Below are 20,899 nucleotides of genomic sequence, written 5' to 3'. Positions count from 1 at the left end.
ATAGTATGGGTTTAATTAGGCTTTGTGCTGATTGGCTTTTGGGGTCAAATTTCTTTGCTATTCCAGCTTCTTCTCCTGCACCAGAAATAGGAGAGATTGAGCGAAGTGGAGTGGCTCAGACACAGTGATGTACCCAAATATTCACTTACTCCTGGCAGAAAGACAACAAAGTGAGTAAGAGCTTCTGGGACTCCAACTCAGAGCTTTTTTGGAGCTGGAAAGGGCGAGGGGGACATCAAATTGGTGGTGATGTAAGACAGTTTCTGTTGCATCATTCCAAGTGAAGGAGAGCATATAGAGTAGCTGAAAAAAGGGAAGGCCAGCTACAGCAAGGGTCTTTATAACCCAAGAGGGTCGGCAATTGATGCAGGAAAGCTGTGTTCAGGAGGGATGTGAGGATTCTCCTTTGAAGAACTTCAGTGGTGTGCTGCTTTAATTTTGGAGTGGACAAGAAGCAGCACCATGCCCTTCCCAGGAGCATGCCATGTTGTGCATAAATACACAAAGGAAATGTTCAACATTTCACACGATTAGGGACCAGCTGCATTTCTGGAAGCCAAAGACAAACGTGGTATTGGAAGGAGCACTTTAAGCCCAGTGTTTTGTCAAGGGCCCACTACATTCAAACTTTACACAACCCAACTTCAATATTACAGTTCAGTTCTGAGAAGTTAAATACAGCGTTAACTAACGTTATTAGAGCTTAGTTCACACCTGTTGTACCAAGAGGTCGCCAATGTTCTGGATAATGTAATTCCGGTCACTGCCTTCCTCCAAGGACGCCTTCCGTCGCTCCTTTAATTGAAACAGGAATTGCCCATGCAACTCCAACAATTCATCCACACAAGGAAAGATTTTGTTGATGACAGTGTTCGTGAACTGCAGCTCCTCTCTCAGTGCTTTGGAGTACACCTTCAGCATGATTTTCAGTGTTCGGACATGATGCATTTCAGTCTGCATGAGCTCTGGAGAGAAAAAATGTTAGTCGTTTAGAAATGTTAGGCAGCGGCTGGCCAAGCATCTAGCACAGCAGGCTGTGAAAGTCAGCAGCCATCGCAAGCCACTTACCGCACTTCTGGTGCATGTTGCTAGCAAAGGCAGCATTGAAATAACGATGGGCATCAACAGCTCAGCTATTTTACTTCATTCTGAATTTATAAAACACACCCACCACTTCCTACTGGCAAGAGAAACTGACAGACGATATTATACTGTTGTGTGTTGGATGCTGTGAAGTTTGTGCATTCCTCTGAGGGAGTGCTTTCAGTATCCATAAAAAAGCCTTACTTTTACAGTGGTCAGGTGAAGACTGACAGCTTCTATTATGATTCAAGTCAAAGCTTAGGAGACCTTGAACTAGTGTAATCTAAACATCTCATTAGAATAGAAACATGGGACATGAGATACTCTCTCAGCTACGGAAGCCACCCTGTGCCTAAGGAAAACTCATTTATGATGCTTTTGGATTTCTCCCAGACAGTAATAAAGCAGTATCACCAGTACATGCCAAGGACTATAGCGGCAATATACCAGCATGGTAGTGCTAAAGACTTTCCACAGATCAGCTCAAAGCTGGGCATGCAACACAACTGAGGACTGTGCAAATCTGACAGCTAAATTCTCTAGTCTGTCTAAAACTCTGTAGTCTGCATTATGAAGCAGCCGTAAACATTTTGAAGTATGCAGCACAGAAACAGTAATCAATGTCGACAGCAATAATAATCCCTATTCACGCAATTTGTGAAGAACTTCAGGATAAAAAAAATAATTTCATTCATCTCTGGGCTGGAATCGAGCTAGCATTCTGAACTGGAAACACTTCTTGAAAGGAGAAATGAAGACTCCTTATAATCCAATTAAAACCCTAGAGGGAGTTTTAGGATTATAGGTTGCAATTTGGCCAGGACAACAGGGCTGACAAGCCTACTCTTGCAAAAGGATCCATGGGATCCTTAAGAACATGGAGTCTTAAGTTTATGTCTCATTAGAAGGATCGTGCCTTCAGCCACACTGGTGTGCATAAAAACACCATTCTGGGGCACTGGATCAGTACTGAGGAAAGATCACTGCTCTACTAAGGGACCGACGCTTTCCAGGGAAATCTTCCAACCAAGTAGTGACCAAGTTTGACCCTGATTAGATTACATCCTCTTCAGATCATGGCTCGAGATGGTGGCTATGAATAGTGCCTTGTTTGATAGGTGGAATTTACAGCTTACATTAGCAATCTGAACACCACAATGTAACAAATCAGAACCCAAGTACACAGCACGTCCAGGGGTAGAAAAGGGGAAATCTTCACACAATCCTGGCTTCTAAGCACAAGGGAAAACAGGGAGGCAGTGAAATCACTGAATCCTATTATACTAGTCAAAATAGTAATAGGAGACATTTTAAAATAGAAGCACTATGTAAATGACAGAAATAAATTGTTCTTACCATAAATGACATCTTGCCTTTTCATAACTGCTCTCTTTTGCTCCTTTGCATAAGACTGTTCCACTGTGAGACTCCAAGATTCTGCCTCAAACTCATGAGCATCTGTTTCTATCTCACTTCTCAGAGAGGAAAAGTATACATCTAGATCAAAAGCACATTCCATTTAACTAACATTATGCCCTGGACATATCCGCAATAACTTTTATGAACATAAAAAGGAGTTAAAACATTTCAATAGTCTCTCTGAGACTCAATTTGTAAAAACCACAGCAGGAAATCCTCAAAAGACAGAAGTTCCATACCTTCCAGAAAAATGGATTCTGCTGTTGAAGGTGCAAGTGAGACAACATCATCTGATGTCTGCTTAAATTTTATAAATCCCGAATCCCCTTCATCCATTTCTCCTGTGATTGGTCTAAATAGCCAAAAAAATTATACAACTGTGTTACTTTAACATAGAATATTAATTTTTTGAGAGAAAAGCACAACTAAATTATCTGTAACAAACCATTTTAATTTGCACTCTTCCTTTATTATGGAGCTAATTTGTTAGAACAAACACAAAGACTATCCTCACAAAAAATTCAGGCTAAGAAACTATTCCTAGGTTTCCAGAGACCTAATGGCAAAAGACTTCGATGGACAATAAAGCTTGGGCAAGGGTACTCAAATACCACAATCCAAATTTCACCATAATCCATGGTATTTTATCTATAGCAGAAAGGAACTACAGAGACTTTGCAGCTTCACAAAGAAACAAACAGCTGTCCATTTGGAGAGCATTTCTCAATGCAATTCAGCAGTAAGGGTTCATCTAATACTCTCTACAGCTTGCAATAAATGCATGTCCTTCATTTGAAAGGGATTTAGTTCTGTAACTGTTTTTACAGGTACAGTAGGAAAAACAAAGTGGCTTAAAAGAGAAGCTGTCTACTTACCCAAATTTATTAACAGAAACAGCAGTATTCAATGCAGACGGCGAATTTCCTCTTTGGGTGATAGTCATGCCGAGATGCCGAGACAGAACTGGGGTGCCATCCGATCCCAGAAGGGCACTTCGGGGCTGCTCCTTCAGAGAGGCTGCTACAGAAGCAAAAACTGAATTGGTGCTCAAAAAGTGAGGAGCACACTGCAAATTGCCTGCTCTCAAACCCCTCCTCTCTGAACGTGGCTGGAGAGCAGACAAGATCTTGGATGTCAAGAGCTCATTGTCCAAAAAGACATTCTCATTCCATTTTCTTGAAAAAGAGCTACAAAAAGACAGCTCTGGGGGAGCTGGCATTGTGTTGTTTCTGCCACTGCTTTTTGAATTTGGATTCCCCATGCTTGCAACTGGCTGCCCTACGATTTAGGGCAGTAAAGTGGCCCCACAGATGCACTGTTTTTATACTACCTTGTGATCCTTCTAGCTGCCACTTAACGTACTGTATTGGCTAAATCAGCAGGTCTGAAGTGCAGGAAATTGGTCCCTGCTGTGCCCATTTAGTGTGGAAATTACAAAGTATCTTCTCCTTTAGTAAAAGGCCATAATCTACACACAATTATTCGCACTCTGTTGTACAAGGGCATAGAACATTTCATGTCAAACAAGAAAAATCTCAGATCACAAAAAAACCCAACAGTTCTCTGACATGCTTATTGCTACACAGTGATTTATACACACACTAACAGATACCACAGCTAAACTGAATTTTAATACTTCAACTTTTCAATTCTTTTAAAATCTATACAGACTGCAAACTGGAAAGATATTTAAACCTATAATCACTAGTATACAATGCATGGAAGCCTGTAATAGATATAATTTTTTAGTATTAATGCCTGCAATGTAAAATAAGGAACTGGAGACGAAATGCATTAATTTAATCTTATTTTTCATAATGATTTTAGAAAAGTCACTGGTGGAGAAACCAGCCAGACACAATCTTTAAAACTTCACATCGCTGATTAAATCTGCAGCTGCCCTTTCTTCCAAGTGCTCTTAATACCCACAGGAGTGCTCTGCTGAAATGAGAGGGGCAGGAAGAGAGTTGACTCCCAGAAAGAAAAGCCAGAAGAGGAGAGGTGGAAAGCTCATGAAGGGAACTCAAGGGAGGAAGGGAGCAGCACAAATTCCACCAAATGGGGAGCATGATGATGCCAAGGACAGATATATGGGTAAAGTTTTTAAAAACCAGGGATTATTAAATATAATCACTAATATGTGCATATAATGGGGCTTTAATTCCATCTTGCAGTTCTGGTGACATGTATAAATCAGTCTTTGGATTGGTGAAGCTACCAAAACACCTCAATGAAAGTACAGACTTTACTACTCCAGGCTACAGAAATTAGTGTTCAGCTAAGCAGCAGATGGATCATGTTCAACTTGCTATTCCAGGGAATATACAAATGTCAGAGATTTCCCCTTGTGTATTGTTTTATTGACTTCCACGCGAGGAGGGCCAATGGCTACTGAATTTCTCTTCAGAGGAAGAGGCTACAAGTCTTTAAATACAAAATCAATTTCAGTATTAGGACCCAATCCCACAAACACTTGATCATAGGAAGAGTTCCACTGGCTTCAGTGGACTAAGTGCCCAAGAGGTGGCAAGATCCAGCCTTTCATGAGAAAATGTTCCATTTATTGCGAAATGTTGGCCTACAAAGCCAGCTGGTTTGTATCAAACCCTGATTAAAGTCCGTGGGAAGATCATTTTATTGTTATCATGAACATAATATTTTAATGCCGTGATCATAACAAAAAGCGAGAATTAAAGAGATGTTCTGTGTCTAGAGGCTCAGTGTTTGGAGTTCTTATCTAGAACAAACAGCTTGAATCTGATTTTCAGAGGTCCTGAATGTCGCTGATGGAGACCCATACATCTGCTAGTCCACAGCACCAACATGGCAACTGCAAACTGATCTTCTGTTCACTTAAGTAACAAATTTGCAACTAAGCCTTGATAAGATCACATCAACAATCACTCAAGAGAGCCCCAAAAATGAGTATCCCTTCTGGGAGTATCACGGGCGTTTGAAATTCAGGTTCCAGGTGAACTGCATCTTCTCAAAAGTCTTATTTTAAGACAGTGGTGACCTTCCATTAAGTAACAGTGTCTTTGATGTTGCGCACTTTAGAAGGTCAGGCTTCTATTCTGGGGGGAGTGGCGAGACACTGGGCTCTACTTATGTCCTGACAATGCCACTTGGAACAAGATTCTGAAACAGGGGTCTCAACTTCCTTCTTTTATAGCCCTCCCAACAGGCTATAAAAACTTCATGGCCCACAACAACTGGTGTTAGAGGGTAGCAAGCAGGACAACTGCCCAGCCACCCACGCCACAGTGGGCATTGAGAAGCTAAGTTGCTCAGGCTTCGGCTTTAGCCCCGGGTGTTGGGGTCCCGGGGCTGCAGTCCTGTGTGGCAGGGCTTTGGCTTTCTGCCTTGGGTCCTAGCAAGTCTAATACCCGCCATGGCTGGTGGATCCCCCTGAAACCTGCTCACAGCCCCCCAGCCCCAGGTTGAGAACCACTGTCCTGAAGGGTGCATTAAAATATATGATTGCAACCCATCTCTCTATGATTTCTACAAAAAAAGGTTACGGTAATTAGATCCCTACTCATAGTGATATTGCCCAGATTCAATACACTAGCACAATACCTCATTAGTAAAGAATGTCATCTGGGCATGTATTAATATCGTGAGCCTTTGCATCTCTCATCATTTTACTATATAACTAGAATCTCACTCGAATAATTCTAGGTTTCAAAGAGGTGTTGAGTCTGTAGTACTGAGCCATTGGATTTTCATCTGTCAAAACAAGGGGCCCACATATATAGAAAAAGTAATGCAAAAGTGTGGGGAGAAAGAAGCAAGTTCAGTTTAATTACAGTCCACCTTACCAATTAAAGTAAATCTTTAATAGCATCAATTTAAAGCCTACAAACAATCTTGTTTAAACAACATTTCAGAAAAGGCAATCAACCCATTATAAAGGATTGAAGAAAGAAGCTAGCATTGTAAAGATTTTATATATTTTAACAAACACATAGCCATGGCTCCAGATAGTTACCAGAACGAAACGGGCCATCAACATTAAAAAAAAACAAAACTACACACTCACTTTTGTAAGGAGTTTTTTCACCTGCTATTTTTATATGTAGCCCCTAAGATCACTACCACTGAAAGACAACAACAGTTATTTTTCTCAATTTGTTTACACTGCATATATGAAGCATTTTGTATATAGTCATTTTGACTGTGTTGTCCCTGCTCCATATATGAAGTGGGTCAGCCCCCCAGTTTGCGGGTCATTCACACAACAACCAGGGACAGAAAAGCATTTTAAAATTTAGCAAAGCGTGATGGTAAAACACCACACACTGGCAGGTGCAGGTTCTGAAATTGCTGTTAACCTTTGTTAACTGACTATATTTCAACTTGACTGGGTCCCTTTAAATAAGAATAAAATTCAAAAATAAGCCACCGAGCCAAAACCATACAGATTCATAGTATTCACCTCCCAAAATACAACAGAATATCCACATTCATTTGACCATCAAGTCACAACTATTCTTTATCAAAAGCCGGGGGCTTTGCACTACCCCTGCAGGCTAACAAATCTAGTCTAACCCCTCCAGGCTAACAAGGCAGGGAGCGAGTTCCAAAGTCAGACATCCTTCCCCTAACACTGCCGCTACCCCCTTTTTTCTGAAAATGGAGTAGAGGTGCTGCCTTGAGCACATGATCACAAACACGGTAGTGTTACTTGGGAAGTGATGCCGCCTAATCTAGGTAGCCAAGTCCCAAACTGCTTGAGGCTGTTTACTAACCCTGACCACCACCTGGCAGCTAAAAGACAGCTAGTGCAAATTACAGAGGTTACGTGTCCCCTGAGTGAAACCCTACTTAACAAAAATCCTTAGTGCTCTGCATTAACTTCAGCTTCCTTGCAGTCCCAAGGTACAGCCTCACATAGAATGCCACCTATCATCACTGTGACATGAGACTAAGGTGTGGATAACTGAGGCAAGGTCCATATCTGACAGTCAGGTGCACATGACTGAGTGCCCTGGGCCTCAGCTGCTATCTAAGCAACCAGGGACTCCCTCTTTTATAAAAACCTTGAACTTGCTAACCTCTAATACAGGTCGCTGCCTCCTCTGGATGGACAATGTCATCTTCCTTAACGTTCCTGGTTGGTTCCCACATCCTACCAACATTACTTCAGCAAGCCCCTATCATCCACATCCCACTCACAGACACCAAATCACTCATTCCACTGTACCTGCCAAGTCTGACATACAAGAGACATAGAACCAAGGATCATCAGTATACTGAAAACAATGTAGCCTCTATTCCTCCTGCCCATGTACAGAAGGAATAATATATCAGACCCCTACAGTGACCTGCCTCCAGGTAAAAGAGAAACTGCCCAAAAGCACCCTTTCATGAAGAAAGGAGTAGAACAAGCAACTCTGTCCCTGCCGCTAGGAAGTGCAGATGTATCAGTAAAACCTAGCGGTGAGTTGTAGCAAAGGCAGCTGACAGACCCAAGAGAATCATCCATCAACAAGAGGAAATCCTCTACCAATGGAACCTATGTGTCTCATTCCCAAGTCTGAAACCTGACTGATTTCCACAGCCCAGTCAGAAGCCAGAGCTTCCTGACACAAACTCAGTGACTTTGCCAGAAAAGGAAGATTGGATGGATACTGGTCAATCGTTAGCAAGGTCAGCGTCAAAGGGTAGCTTCTTGAGCAGAGGACTCAATGTCCTTGAGGATAGCGAGCATCCAGTCTCCAGCAGGGAAATGGCGACAACCTCAGCTAACAACAGGCACAGTATTTCTCAGCTTGCTTTCACCAGCCAGGAATGGTCCAATTCACAGCAACCTGCTGTCTTCTATAGCAACTCCAGAACTATACTGAGAAAATGACTTCAGACTTTCCTGGCTTAAAAGTGAATTTCTTCTTTTTATTGATGCAATAGCTTTGGCCCTTTTATAAAAGCTGGAGAAGGAAGAGTGCTAACAAACCATCCCCTGAAAGTGCAGTATATCCATCATCTTCTAAACAAACAATATTTCAGACATTAAGCCAATGCCACACTAGATAGGACTAGAATTTGGTAAAGGAAGGTTGCAAAAAATTGGGTTTTGGTAGTCCGCTGAACCATCAGGCTAGAAGCAAATTTGTTCACCAAGTGTGTAATATTTTCACGTATATGCCAATTTCCTTGAGAATTTCAGACTGCAAATTTACTAAAGTGTATGTGGCAGATATAGTGCCTTTAAGGAAAGCTACAGTATTAAAGAGGCTAATATAGTCTATCAGAACCGTCATCCACATTCCAAAAAGTCCTTCAATATGTATTTATAAGCAAATCCAACAGCTTTTATCTTTTCACTGCCAAAACCAAGCAGAACACACACAAAATCTTCCTAAATGCCAATAAGGCCAAACCGATCTTGGGGCTTTCAGTGCTGTTTCCTTGCATCTTAGGACCTACTCTTGAAATTACTTTCACTTTAAAAAATGCCCAGTTAGATGTAACTTATTGTTTTAATACAGCGTATACTATGAGTAAAGACATGTACTGCCCATGGCATTAGCTGTTCTTTTCAACTTCTTAGTCCTTCTACTTTTGACTATGTTCCCATTTTTCAGTCTACCTAGCAGAGTCGGCACTAAAGAAAAAGTCATTTTCTGAGTTCAATTAGCACTGTCTGCACACTGCTGAGAGTCATCATTGATTGCTGTTAGCTCATCACCCCAGACCAGACTGTATACCACAGAGTTGTTCCAACGACAAGACCTAGGATTAACTTTTTCCATTTTCATTATTCTTTCATGTTTCCTATTTTAGTCTCTAAACCTCTCCATAAGGAGACAAAGCCATTCTTGGCAACAAAAACAGTCACTTATCTTATTCTAACAATTAGTCCCCCTGTGCTGTTTCCACAGTAAAAGCGTTTAAAAAAACAAACAAACCTTGAAATGCAAGTCAGCCACCACCTACCATACACACACTGGCACTCCAGATACCAGACATCCTCATCTACAATGTGTCTCAGTGAGTAACACAACTGAACAGAGACCAATGCATCCAGGCAGAGACTAATTTTGTCCTTGTTATGATCAACCGAGTCATCTTACAACCTGAGGAGTCTGTTTCTCCCCTGAACACTCACCTGTCAACTCCTACCACCTACAATTGTATTTACGCACACACAGGGCTGGACTGTGATCTCACTTACATGGGCATAAACACAGAACAGTTCTAACACAGAGAGCTGACTATGACCCACTAGATGGAGAACACCTTGTTAGCATTTTATGTAATCACTGATTGAAAAGAATAGCTGTACCTCAAAATAAACACCAGTATCCAAATTCTAGAAACAACTCAGAGCAAAGGTGCAGAATCTTACAGACTGTTTGACGAGAGCAAGTTCTGTGATGGTGAAAATGCCCATTTGGTGGGATCCAAAAGGCCTCAGCACAGCTTCAGCACCACAGCCATAGGGAGGGTGGGGGGAGAAAAATGATTTGTCTATTTGATAACGGTGCTTGAAAGGTTCATGGCAATAGCAAAAAGCTATTTCAGAGCTTATACTTCAAAGTAACTGCTCTTTTCAAATATTTCCCCCCAATCCTTTTTCCAAATTTATGACAACAAAGATATATCTTTCAGACGGCTAATGCCTGCTTGTCTCAGAAACTGCTAGCTAGCACCAGCTGCAGGCAAATTTTTAATAGACAATTATGAAAATCTGATGTAAAATGAAGGTTCCAGTTCACAGTTCTAGTCTTTTCAGAAGCCAGAGAATAGGCAATCAATGAGAAACTAGCTTATCGATCTTTCTTCACTGCGATATTTTGAGGTTACACAGCAAGAAGGTATAAAATAGAATAAAAATATAAACGGATAAAAACACATAGGAGACTTCTAAGCGCTTCTAGCTCATTCCCAATGGAGAAAAATGAAGTCATCTTATTAAACGAGACCTTTTCTAACCTTCAGTAATACACTGTATATTGTTTCTAAAACATATTAAAGAAAAAAGTATAAAACTCAACAGACAAGCCTTGAGCACAGCAATCATTCTTTAGTACAAACCTGGGTAAAAGCACTGGGGTGAACTTTGTGGGGATCCAGGAGGTCTGTGTTGCAAATCCTTCTGCTATAGGAGAAAAAAAAAAAATTCTTAAAGGGTGCCCTTAACTACAAAGATGAGAGCATCATTTCACAGTGAACCATATTTTCAGTATCATGAATTACAGATTACAGGTGGATCCTTACACTTAAACTAGGAAAGCAAAAGCTTTTGTAGAAAAAGTTTTTAAATTTTTTCACATTCTAAAACAAAACAATGTATCTAGACTTAAAAATTACAAATAAATGCTAAGAATGCTTTGCAGAGTATAAGCAAGGCTAAGCCTTGCCTACATCAGAAAGCTGCACAGTTTAAAGATGTGATTTAATAGCTATATTTAAACTGCGAAAACCCATGTGGACACTTATTTCAGGTTAAGGGTAGCTTATTTTAAACCAATTCCTAATTGGTTTAAGCTGGTTTAAACCAAAAGTAGAGTGTCTACACAGGTCTTTGTGAAGGTTTAGTTAAAGCAATTTAAAACATAACTTTAATTACATCAGTGCAACTTTCTCACACAGACAAGTCCTCATTCGTATAATAGGGCAATGTCCAAAGGTCAATCTGTTAAGAGCCAAGATGTCAATACGCAGGAAAAATAAATACATTTCTGTAGCAGGTAATTATTATGGGGGTCTCATTGCATTTTATTATTTATTTTGTCTTCTGTTTTATGTCAGCCTACTTCTCTCTCCTTTCTCTTGTTCCAAGAGTGATTTGTGGGAGCCTGGTTATGTATTAGAGTTTGTAGAAAGTTGTATCTGCAAATGGAACATTCTATTGCACAGAAGATAGGCGCAATAGTGTTTGCATGTTAAAAAAAAAAAAAAAAAAAAAAAACAGGATGATGTGAAAATTCAAAGTAGAAAACCAACAATAATTCTGCCCTCAGGACTGGGCTGAAAATTGATTCCTTCGTCTCTTGACTGCCAAGACTTGAGCTGTTCTGTACTCTCTGTTCTTCCCCATATTACTCCCTGCTCTGCCTTAGGTCTCTGAAGTCAACAGTTGCACATGGGAAAAAAAAAAAAAAAAAAAAACTAAATTTGAATGCAAGTCTCAATAGGTAAGTGAAGGAGGAAATAATATTCAAATACCATGTTTTAAAACACATGAATGGACTAAAATTTTTTTTTTTACAAATACATAGTTGATTATGACCACACAATAACCTTATATGGAATCCTATGAGCATATTTCGATACAGATAAGTAAAAAATTAACTGCTTGGCTAGAAGTCAAGGCATTGAGCCATGGCTTGCAAAGATTCAGAAGATTTTACAGTTTAGAACATGAAACCACTATTTCTACAGAGCTCGGATTATACTTAGCAGGTAACTGTTCTGATCAACCTCCCTCCTCTCATGCAAGCCTCCTCAAACATGCACCAACAATGCTGTGTTACTTATTTATCCATGCAGTGGCATTAAAAATTCTTAACAAAAATTAAGAATATGCATAATTTGCTTTTAGAGAGATAGAATGTTTCAGGAACAAATAATGGGCTCAAAAGAGCCAGGAATTCCTGAGGGTGAATCTAACACTGAATTGTTAGGCGGATTTACCTAAGGCTACATTTCTGCCTCAGTTTCCTCACACATACATAAACCATCAAGGGGTACTAGCTGGACCAGTTAAAACTATTCAAGGATTTGAAGATACAGGGTCAGATTCTTAGCTGGTGTAAATCAGAGTAACTCCACTGAATACAACACACTATTTAGGTGAGAAGAACAGGAGTAGCTTATGTTCAAATAAATTTGTTAGTCTCTAAGGTGCCACAAGTACTCCTGTTCTTTTTGTGGATACAGACTAACACGGCTGCTACTCAAACCTGTATTTAGGTGATATTACTCCTATCTTATAATGGAAGAAAAGTTGTAAAACCAACCTTGGGTCTGGTACTGCTGCATTCAGCCAGTAAGGTCTTGCAGTTCTTGTGGACATTCACTGCACAGTCTGAAATGTACAAAATATGTAAGTTATTCTTACCCTCCCCATTTCGACAGAGAGAAATAACCGATTTCTCAGATTTGAAAGGATCAGGAAATGACTCCAGGTATTCCATTGGGAATACTAATTGTGAAATTTCAACTCTTGGTTTTACACCAAAATGCTCAAACTTGTAAGAATAAAGATAAGAGCCATTATTAGAAAAGCTCATACCAACAAGATGTACTGGGTATGAAAGAACACCATTACCAGAGCACCTTCGGGGCATCTCCAGATGGCAACCTAAGGCAGGAACAGTACCACATAAATATGCTGCTTGTTCCAACCCTAGTACAGTAGAATGGATATAGCAGATTCATATTGTAACCCAGTGGCACAGAACAATATTCTTCATTTGCATGGTCTCCTAATGGCAATAGGAAATATTTCAGTCTCCTACAAAAGTGCAGTTAATTGCTCCCTTTTATCCCGGGGGGAGGGATAGCTCAGTGGTATGAGCATTGGCCTGCTAAACCAGGGTTGTGAGTTCAATCCTTGAGGGGGCCACTTGGGGATCTGGGGCAAAAATCAGTACTTGGTCCTGCTAGTGAAGGCAGGGGGCTGGACTCGATGACCTTTCAGGGTCTCTTCCAGTTCTAGGAGATAGGTATATCTCCATTATAACTTACAATATTTAAACCTTATATATTGCAAGTTTATTCTTTTTGTTGTATGCGTGCATGCATATGCATGTATGAACCATTTCTTGTTTAATCAAGTCTATTCCTTTGCCACCACCTTTTAACTAAACTTCAAGGAAGAAAACTGGTTGCTGGTTTCTTCATTAATCTCACCTCTGATTCCCCACCTCACCAAAATGAAAAGTATACATAAACTTCATATTTCAAAATCATTCTCACAAACATTAATGAAACGAAAAATGAGCATTACATGCCCATTTACAAAGCAGAGAAACACACACCCAAACAAAAATATAACTGTCAGAAAATCTTGCAAGTAACAGATGTAATTAATTCTAGTAGTTCTTGTAAGGATGATATTTGTTAAAAGCTCTCACTGCTTTATGTAAAGAGCACATTATTCACTAATATTCTTCTGGTTCATTTCCACCTCTGTCAGACCACCATATTCTTCAGATTCTGAACTGTTATTCCAAAGCAAACTGAATCAAGTTACCTAATTCAGACAATATACCAAACAAATTCAGAGACTAGGGTAATTCTTCATGTACAATGTACATAGTCTTTTTACATGTGGATGGTGACTAGGAACTGATTAAATTAACTGAAATAGGCAACAGAAGACCCTCAAAGTAGTGTCAATGATCCAGATGCCACCACTTTTATATGGCATAAGGCAATTGCTTCCACATCATGGCACTAGAACATCCTGAGATAAGAGATAACACACAAGACCTTTCCAACCAAGATTAAATCCAATGCCCTTTCCCCATCAAAATAATTATAACCCAAGGGGTGGGCAAGGCGGAGGGGACCACTCTCACACATCCTCCAGTAGCTCCCCTGGCCCTCTGTAAATTAAGATGTTTTCCTTATCTGGAGACAACAGAAGCAGGACACCAGAAACTCAAATATTAAGGGAAACCTGATTTTTTTCTTCTTGCAATGGACACAAAACATGCTTAAGGTGACAGCTAGAACAGGAACACTTGCACTGTAACTGCTTGAGAAAAGGCTGTTTGTGCCTAATGCACTGGGGAAAACTGTTCAAGAAATCTTCATCCATGCAGAAATATAACCCGTTATGGTGCCAGTCAGCAGCAACTAGGGTGACCTGTTTTAAGTACTGCTGGTGTAAGATCGCTACATGCTCATTTACACAGCAGTATTTTCCACAATTACAATAGATGTCTGAGAAGAGAATACAAATAACATGCTTATCCAGGCCAAATATCTAAATAAATTAATGTTAGCAGCCATGTTGGTTCCAGGTTATTAGAGAGACAAGGAGGATAAGGTAACATCCTGAAGAGCCCTGTGCTGTTCCAAATTTGTCTATTTCACCACCAGAAGTTGGTCCAATAAAAGATATTACTTCACCCTCCTTGTCTCTCTCACTAAATTAATAACAGTCACAGACTCAGGCCCGTTAGAGGATGGGATGACAACTGGAAATGAAAGGTGCATATGGGCATGCTTTTTCCACATGTGAGGGGTGTACGTGCATGTCACATACAGAATTTTCAATAGAAAATATCTCTGCAAAAAGCTTAATTCTGGCAACTAAAACTAGAAATACTGCGAAAAATGAACTAGATACTGAAATTGGATGATGCTAAATGTATTAGAAGTGCTTTCAATTCTAACTTTAAACCGAAGAAAGAATTCTGTATTAGCCATTCTACGTGGGGTACAAACTGATGAACCCACTAAAATAACACAAGCACCCCACAAAATGAAGAGCTCTAAAAGAAAAAAGGGAAACAAAAATCAGCAGAGTCAGGAAGTTGCCAAAAAAAAAGCTCTCAATATTTGGTATGGATTTTTGAATGGACATAATGACGTGCCTAATGGCAAACGCACCCATGAAACAAACCAGTAAACTGTAGAATGAAACCACCATAAAACAGGAATTAGAAACAAAGTATTTAATGACATTATGTCTGATTGAATGGGCCCTGGAGACTGAACTCCCTTCTTACCCTTGGGGCAGGACTGAGGCACATTGGATAACTTTCTCCCCAACGCTGCCCCAACCAATCACTGCCTGCACTATACCAGCTGTGTGAATAACCAGTGTCCAGAGCCGTCAATCTAGCACCTTTCACCAGCTAAACACAATTAAATTTAAAAAAAGAAATTAAGAATAAGGACATTATGCCACTGTTACAGCGCTTGATAGGTTTAAACTGAAGTCTAGGTGTTCCACTGACAAAAGGTCACAGGTGTAACGTCGTCAGTACACATGCATTTTATAGTTTGCTCATGTCATGTTTTTGTAAAAGTAATCTCTCAGCTTCCTGTACACCTAGGAATGCTGACTGTAAGCACCTACAAGCTTCATTAGAATTCCATTTATAACTATTTGGGTGAGCTTGAATAAATTTCCACAAAAGACTACAAATATATTTAAAACATTGTAAAAAGGGAAATCTTCAGATTGACTCTCTAAATCTTTTATTCACTTACAAAGTTATAATACAAAAAGCTACCATGAACATTCAATCGATCAAATTGATCGGACACTTGTATCACTCTACTCTTAAATCTATCATTGACTTGGGCCAGGTCTACACTACAGACCTATATCGGTATAATTATGTTGCTCAGGGGTTTGAAAAATCCACACCCCTGAGCGACGTAGTTATACCAACCTAACCCCCAGTGTAGAGGAGAGCTTCTCCTGGGGAGGTGGATTAACTATGGTGACGGGAATTCACTTAAGCGCTGCAGCTGTGCCGATGCAGCGTTTTAAGGGTACACCCGCCCTCAGTGATTAGCTTAAACAGTTCCTTTTTCTTTAATGATTAGTAAGACCATGTCCTATTCTCTAGACTTATGTATTTGTTAAGATAACTTTAAAAGGGACATCAATTGAAAAATATACTTCTGTTTGAAAACTGTTCACCTATCTTTGTTACAAGCAACACCTAAAATTACCAAATCTGGGAGATTAATCATGTATTTGACAATACTGTGTGAGCAGTCAGTTTCATTGTTTCCCTTGTTGTAGAAGTCTTTCACACAGCAAGGGAGAGAGAAACACACTAGAAAATAGGGAAAAATGCAATTGTAAAGCCTCAAAGATTGGCAAGAGAATTCATGGGCAGGTGTTGTATCTGAAACTGCCCACCCAATGTGAAAAGAAAAGAGTGAAAGAAACCGATAAAGCCTTTTATAATCCCACCAAATTTTATAAGATATGCTTCAGTTATATCTATTTGACATCCTTCTTACTGTAGTGCAGCAGCCACTACAGTTAAAGGTGAAATAATATACATTTGTTCATTCTCTTGCAGACTGGTGGATTTGATTTCTTCTCTCTAAACATAACAGCTTTCAGCATTCTCTATTCCTTCAGGCACCTTTCTGAACAGAATATTGGAAAATCAGAGAGGTTCACAGAAGAGCAACAAGAATGATTGGGGGCATAGAAAAACTCAAATGACGAGTAATTGAAAAGATTGAGATTGTTACCATAGAAAGGAGATTAATAAGAAGTAAATAAAATAATGGATTGTCTAAAAAAGATAGATGGGAGCTTCTGCAATTGAAAAATGGCAAATTCAAAATTGACAAAAGAAAATACTTTTTCATGCAACATATAATTAGATTGTGCAACTCTCTGCCACCTGATTTTACTAAGGCCAAGGATTTGGCAAAATTCAAAGAGGCAATGGACATTTATATGCTTAACAAAAATACCCAGAGTTATAACAATTAACACTAACAAAAAGAGTATTGGAAGGGAACTAAAACCTCATCTTGCAGGATTTAAACCAAACTCTAATTATTAGAGATTAAGAGAAGGCCTTTGGGGAGGGCAGATTATCCCACATCTGCTTCCTGTGGAGTTTCTTACTTCCTCTGAAACATCTGTACCCATCAACAGCATACTGGACAGGATGGAGAATGGGTCTGATCCAGTATGGCAATTCCAATGTTCCAGAGCAAATAGTCAATAACAAACATCATAAAAGATCATTTTAATGACCAAAGATATTAAAGTTATTTTCTGGTAGAATACAAAAGTTCCTCCTTGCCTTCCCAAAAGTTAGTTTATACAAAACAAAGTGCTAAATAAAACATTTGAGGTGTATGACTGATCTGAAATTCTGCTTTATATAAAAACAAACAGCTCTCCCCCAGACTTGTTGAGATTCATAACAATATTTAAGACAGTACCATAAGCCCAACAGGCTAAAATGTAACAAGATATCTTGCACAATTTGAGAATACTGAAATTCTTTCAGCACCTATCAAAATCCAGCTGCTCTGGAACCACCACTGACAATTTAGGATTCAGCTAATATTTACTCAAGGTGTATGCTGCTACCGGCAGTACCAATTTACAAGTCAACATGTAGGAGTGCTTTTATTAGACAACACATTAGATGGCCCAAGAGATGTTGCCAGGTTATGCTGACCCACAGTATCTGACAAGTCACTGACCCATTAAGCCAAATTGGACCTGCCAATACATTCCCTCCCATAGCAACTAGAACAAGACTGACAGGCAGATACGAGAATGTCCAATAATTGATATTGGGCTCCTGTGTGGAGCTATGACTCACCAGGCATGATGAGTGGGCATGACCCTGCCCCCTGGACAATAAATGCATTGCCTAGTAAAATCACTCTTAACTGGTCATTTGCAAATCAGTTGTGGCTAACATCTAAGTATGCTGTAATTAGGTTGAATTCTTACTGCTAATAGTCACGTTCAGGTTCTGGAGCATTTGGTTTTTTTAAATTAGACAGAGAAAGACTGAAAACATCCTTGAAGCACAATTCAGTTATAATATAAGATTTGGCAATCTCTGTCACTGTTTGCAAAGGTACAGAGCTTGCCCAAGGATATACTCACTACCTAATGGATCTGACCTAACCAAAATGAACTGTGAACCAATACCTTTCCCTTGACATTAACGACTTCTCTGCTGTCAGACGTGCTTGGATTCTTCAGAGACCAAAAAGGAACCTTTTCTCTCCGTATGAAAAACAAGATTATTTCTCTAGCCTGACTCTATAGGAAATGCCATGTAGTTCATGATGAATGTGCTTCTGAAAGATTAACTATAAAGGTATTTGTTTAAAAGTATGCTTTAAAACACTAATTTGCTGTAACTCCATTTTGATTCACAGCACAAATAGTTAGAATTAAATCACAAACTGTGCTTTCCAACACCAGTGCATCCAGGATTAGTCACTAAAAACACACCACCACATGCTTATGGAAATTAAGTTGTTCTTATGTAAGATCTATGAAATATTATAAACATTTTGATGTATCCATAGTCCAAGGTAGATGAATAGACCTGAAGATATGCAATCAGTTTCTTTTGTTACTACCGGTAGTACACAGTTCCAGAAGAGGGAACTGTCTGTGACAATCTCATCAGGGAAGTGGAGTTTCAGCTGAACTTGCAGCAGTTTCTGAATTCAGTAAATCCAGGCCATGTATCCTAATCAGTTCAGAACAGATTTAACTTTGTCCTAGTGGCTCCAGTGACTGGCACCTGCTTGTTCTGCTAACACCTAAATGAGTAGAGCAGAAGCAAAACTGTACAATCTGATGTAGCAGCAAGAACAATCTATGCTGAAAAGCAATGAAACCTGTACTTATTGAGTAATTTCATTTTCCTTATTAAGACTATTCTCTCTCCTAAAACAAGCAAGGGGATGTTTTCTCAATTTATTTGTTTTTAACAAATTCCATTCTAAGTGTTAGATAAGTAGTTTTCAAATCACTCCCACCACCACACACAAAAAAATTTAAACACAAACTCAGTAACAAAACTGATTCAGATCAGGCACTTTGTTTCTTTTTGAACTGTTGCAATACAAAATGAGCAATTTAACCTAAAATAAAAATTTGTTCCATTTCAAGTTTCTCAGACTGCAAATTGCAAGTGCTGAAAGTGTGTCTAAACATGCTATTATGAGCATTATGGAGTTATAGCTAAGGGAGTGAATTAGCAACTGAGACATAATTACAAAAGATATTTAAAACATCTGATAGGTGAACACTAAGTGGAAGGGCAGCACAAAATGTCTGATAGCTCCTGTTTAAGAGCCATATTTCATATGTGTATTTTTGCTTTGCAGCTGTAAGTACCAAACAAACACTCAATAAGGGAGATGTGCCAAAGACTCCAGGAAGTCCATTAGTGACTTCACTTTTGCTGCTGATTTTAGGTGGAAGAAGGCCAGATATTATGGTGACGTGCATGCAGTATAAAACTCTTAGACAGTACATTACTAATTCTGCTTAGGAGACTTGACACACATACACAGTCTGATATTGCAAAACAAAAACAAAAAACTGCAGTATAAAATTTTCCTATGAAAACTAAATACAGAGGAAAATGTGTACAACTAATCCCATGTATCTGACAGCAAGACAAGACACTAACTCTACTTATTTTTTTTTCAGAATATTCTATTTATTTCATACTATAAAAATACTGAATAGGCAAAGAATACATATTCTTTCTGCAAGTCTGTTCTGAAGACTCATGTTTTATTTACATAGGTCAAAAAATAAAAGTCCTGGCTGACCTACAGGAAAAGTGAATGAATATGACACAAAGCAACTGCCCAAATATGAGAAAATAACCTCCTTCAAACATCCCAGACGGTCAACTTTCTAAGGGCTTGTCTATACTTACGCGCTGGTTCGGCGGCAGGCAATCGAACTTCTGGGTTCGATTTATCGCGTCTTGTCTGGACGCGATAAATCCAACCCAGAAGCGCTCCCCGTCCACTCCGGTAATCCTGCTCAGCGCGAGGAGTACGCGGCGTCAACGGGGGAGCCTGCCTGCCGCGTCTGGACCGCGGTAAGTTCGAACTAAGGTACGTCGACTTCAGCTACGTTATTCACATAGCTGAAGTTGCGTATCTTAGTTCGAATTGGGGGGTTAGTGTGGACCAGGCCTAAGACAGGGGCTCATCTCCTAATGCCCCAACTTGATTGTGTACTTCACAACATAAAATCAACTAAAATAAGTTATCCTCTACTTTAGTACACTGCTTTACTGCTATATAAGCCTCCAACTATCAGCTCCCAGGGAACTGTTTTTTACCCACCAGAGCTTATGCCCAAATAAATCTGTTAGTCTTTAAGGTGCCACCAGACTCCTCGTTGTTTTTACACAAGACAAGTTAGAGAGACAGGGCAGCAGCCCACAGAAAAAGCTGGGAGTTTTTACCCACCTAGCTACTGAAGAGTGGGAAATGTGCTGTACGTACAATCACTACAGCTAGAATACAAAAAAAAAGAAACCCCTTTCATTTACACAGCTAGGCAGTACCAGGGTCTTTCCACCATGAGAAAGTGACTGCCGCGTACGGCACAATCCTGCCTAAGCAGGAGATACAAGACCCCCTGCTGGGGCTTTTCCACCCCTAAACTCTGGGGTTTTCTCACACACACTTCAAGCCTCAAGAAGGGGCTGAGGGATTTTACATGGTTGGGGTCAGGGAAGCCATGCCCAGTACATTGAAACCGAATGCGAGGAGGACTCAAGCCCGGGCAGACCCAAGGTCCATCTGGCCCCGTGTCCTGTGCTCGGCCAGGGCCAGGGCCAGGTGCCCCAGAGGGAACGGGCAGAACAGGGAACCATCCAGCGACCCCCCCCGGCCCCCCAGCCAGGGGCGTTTGAGGAACGGCTCCGCCCCCCCCCCC

General features: G+C 40.0%; 1 protein-coding gene across 5 annotated transcripts in view; it reads right to left on the bottom strand.

Annotated features, from left to right (window-relative positions):
- ARHGEF18 (Rho/Rac guanine nucleotide exchange factor 18) overlaps positions 1-20,899 on the bottom strand; it is an 84,502-nt gene that overhangs the window by 25,688 nt on the left and 37,915 nt on the right. For 2 of the 5 annotated variants that reach the window (XM_034755021.1, XM_034755017.1), the window contains exons 11-16: positions 12,471-12,538; positions 10,543-10,606; positions 3,378-3,522; positions 2,742-2,854; positions 2,440-2,580; positions 715-965 (exon numbers count right to left, since the gene is read on the bottom strand). In XM_034755021.1, coding sequence (XP_034610912.1) covers positions 715-965; positions 2,440-2,580; positions 2,742-2,854; positions 3,378-3,522; positions 10,543-10,606; positions 12,471-12,538 — 782 coding nt within the window. The remainder of the gene's footprint in view (positions 1-714; positions 966-2,439; positions 2,581-2,741; positions 2,855-3,377; positions 3,523-10,542; positions 10,607-12,470; positions 12,539-20,899) is intronic. The other 3 variants (XM_034755020.1, XM_034755018.1, XM_034755019.1) reach the window with 3 other exon arrangements.

Source organism: Trachemys scripta, chromosome 22, assembly GCF_013100865.1.
Source record: "Trachemys scripta elegans isolate TJP31775 chromosome 22, CAS_Tse_1.0, whole genome shotgun sequence".
NCBI lineage: Eukaryota > Metazoa > Chordata > Testudines > Emydidae > Trachemys > Trachemys scripta.
This window is presented reverse-complemented; position numbering and strand designations above follow the sequence as displayed.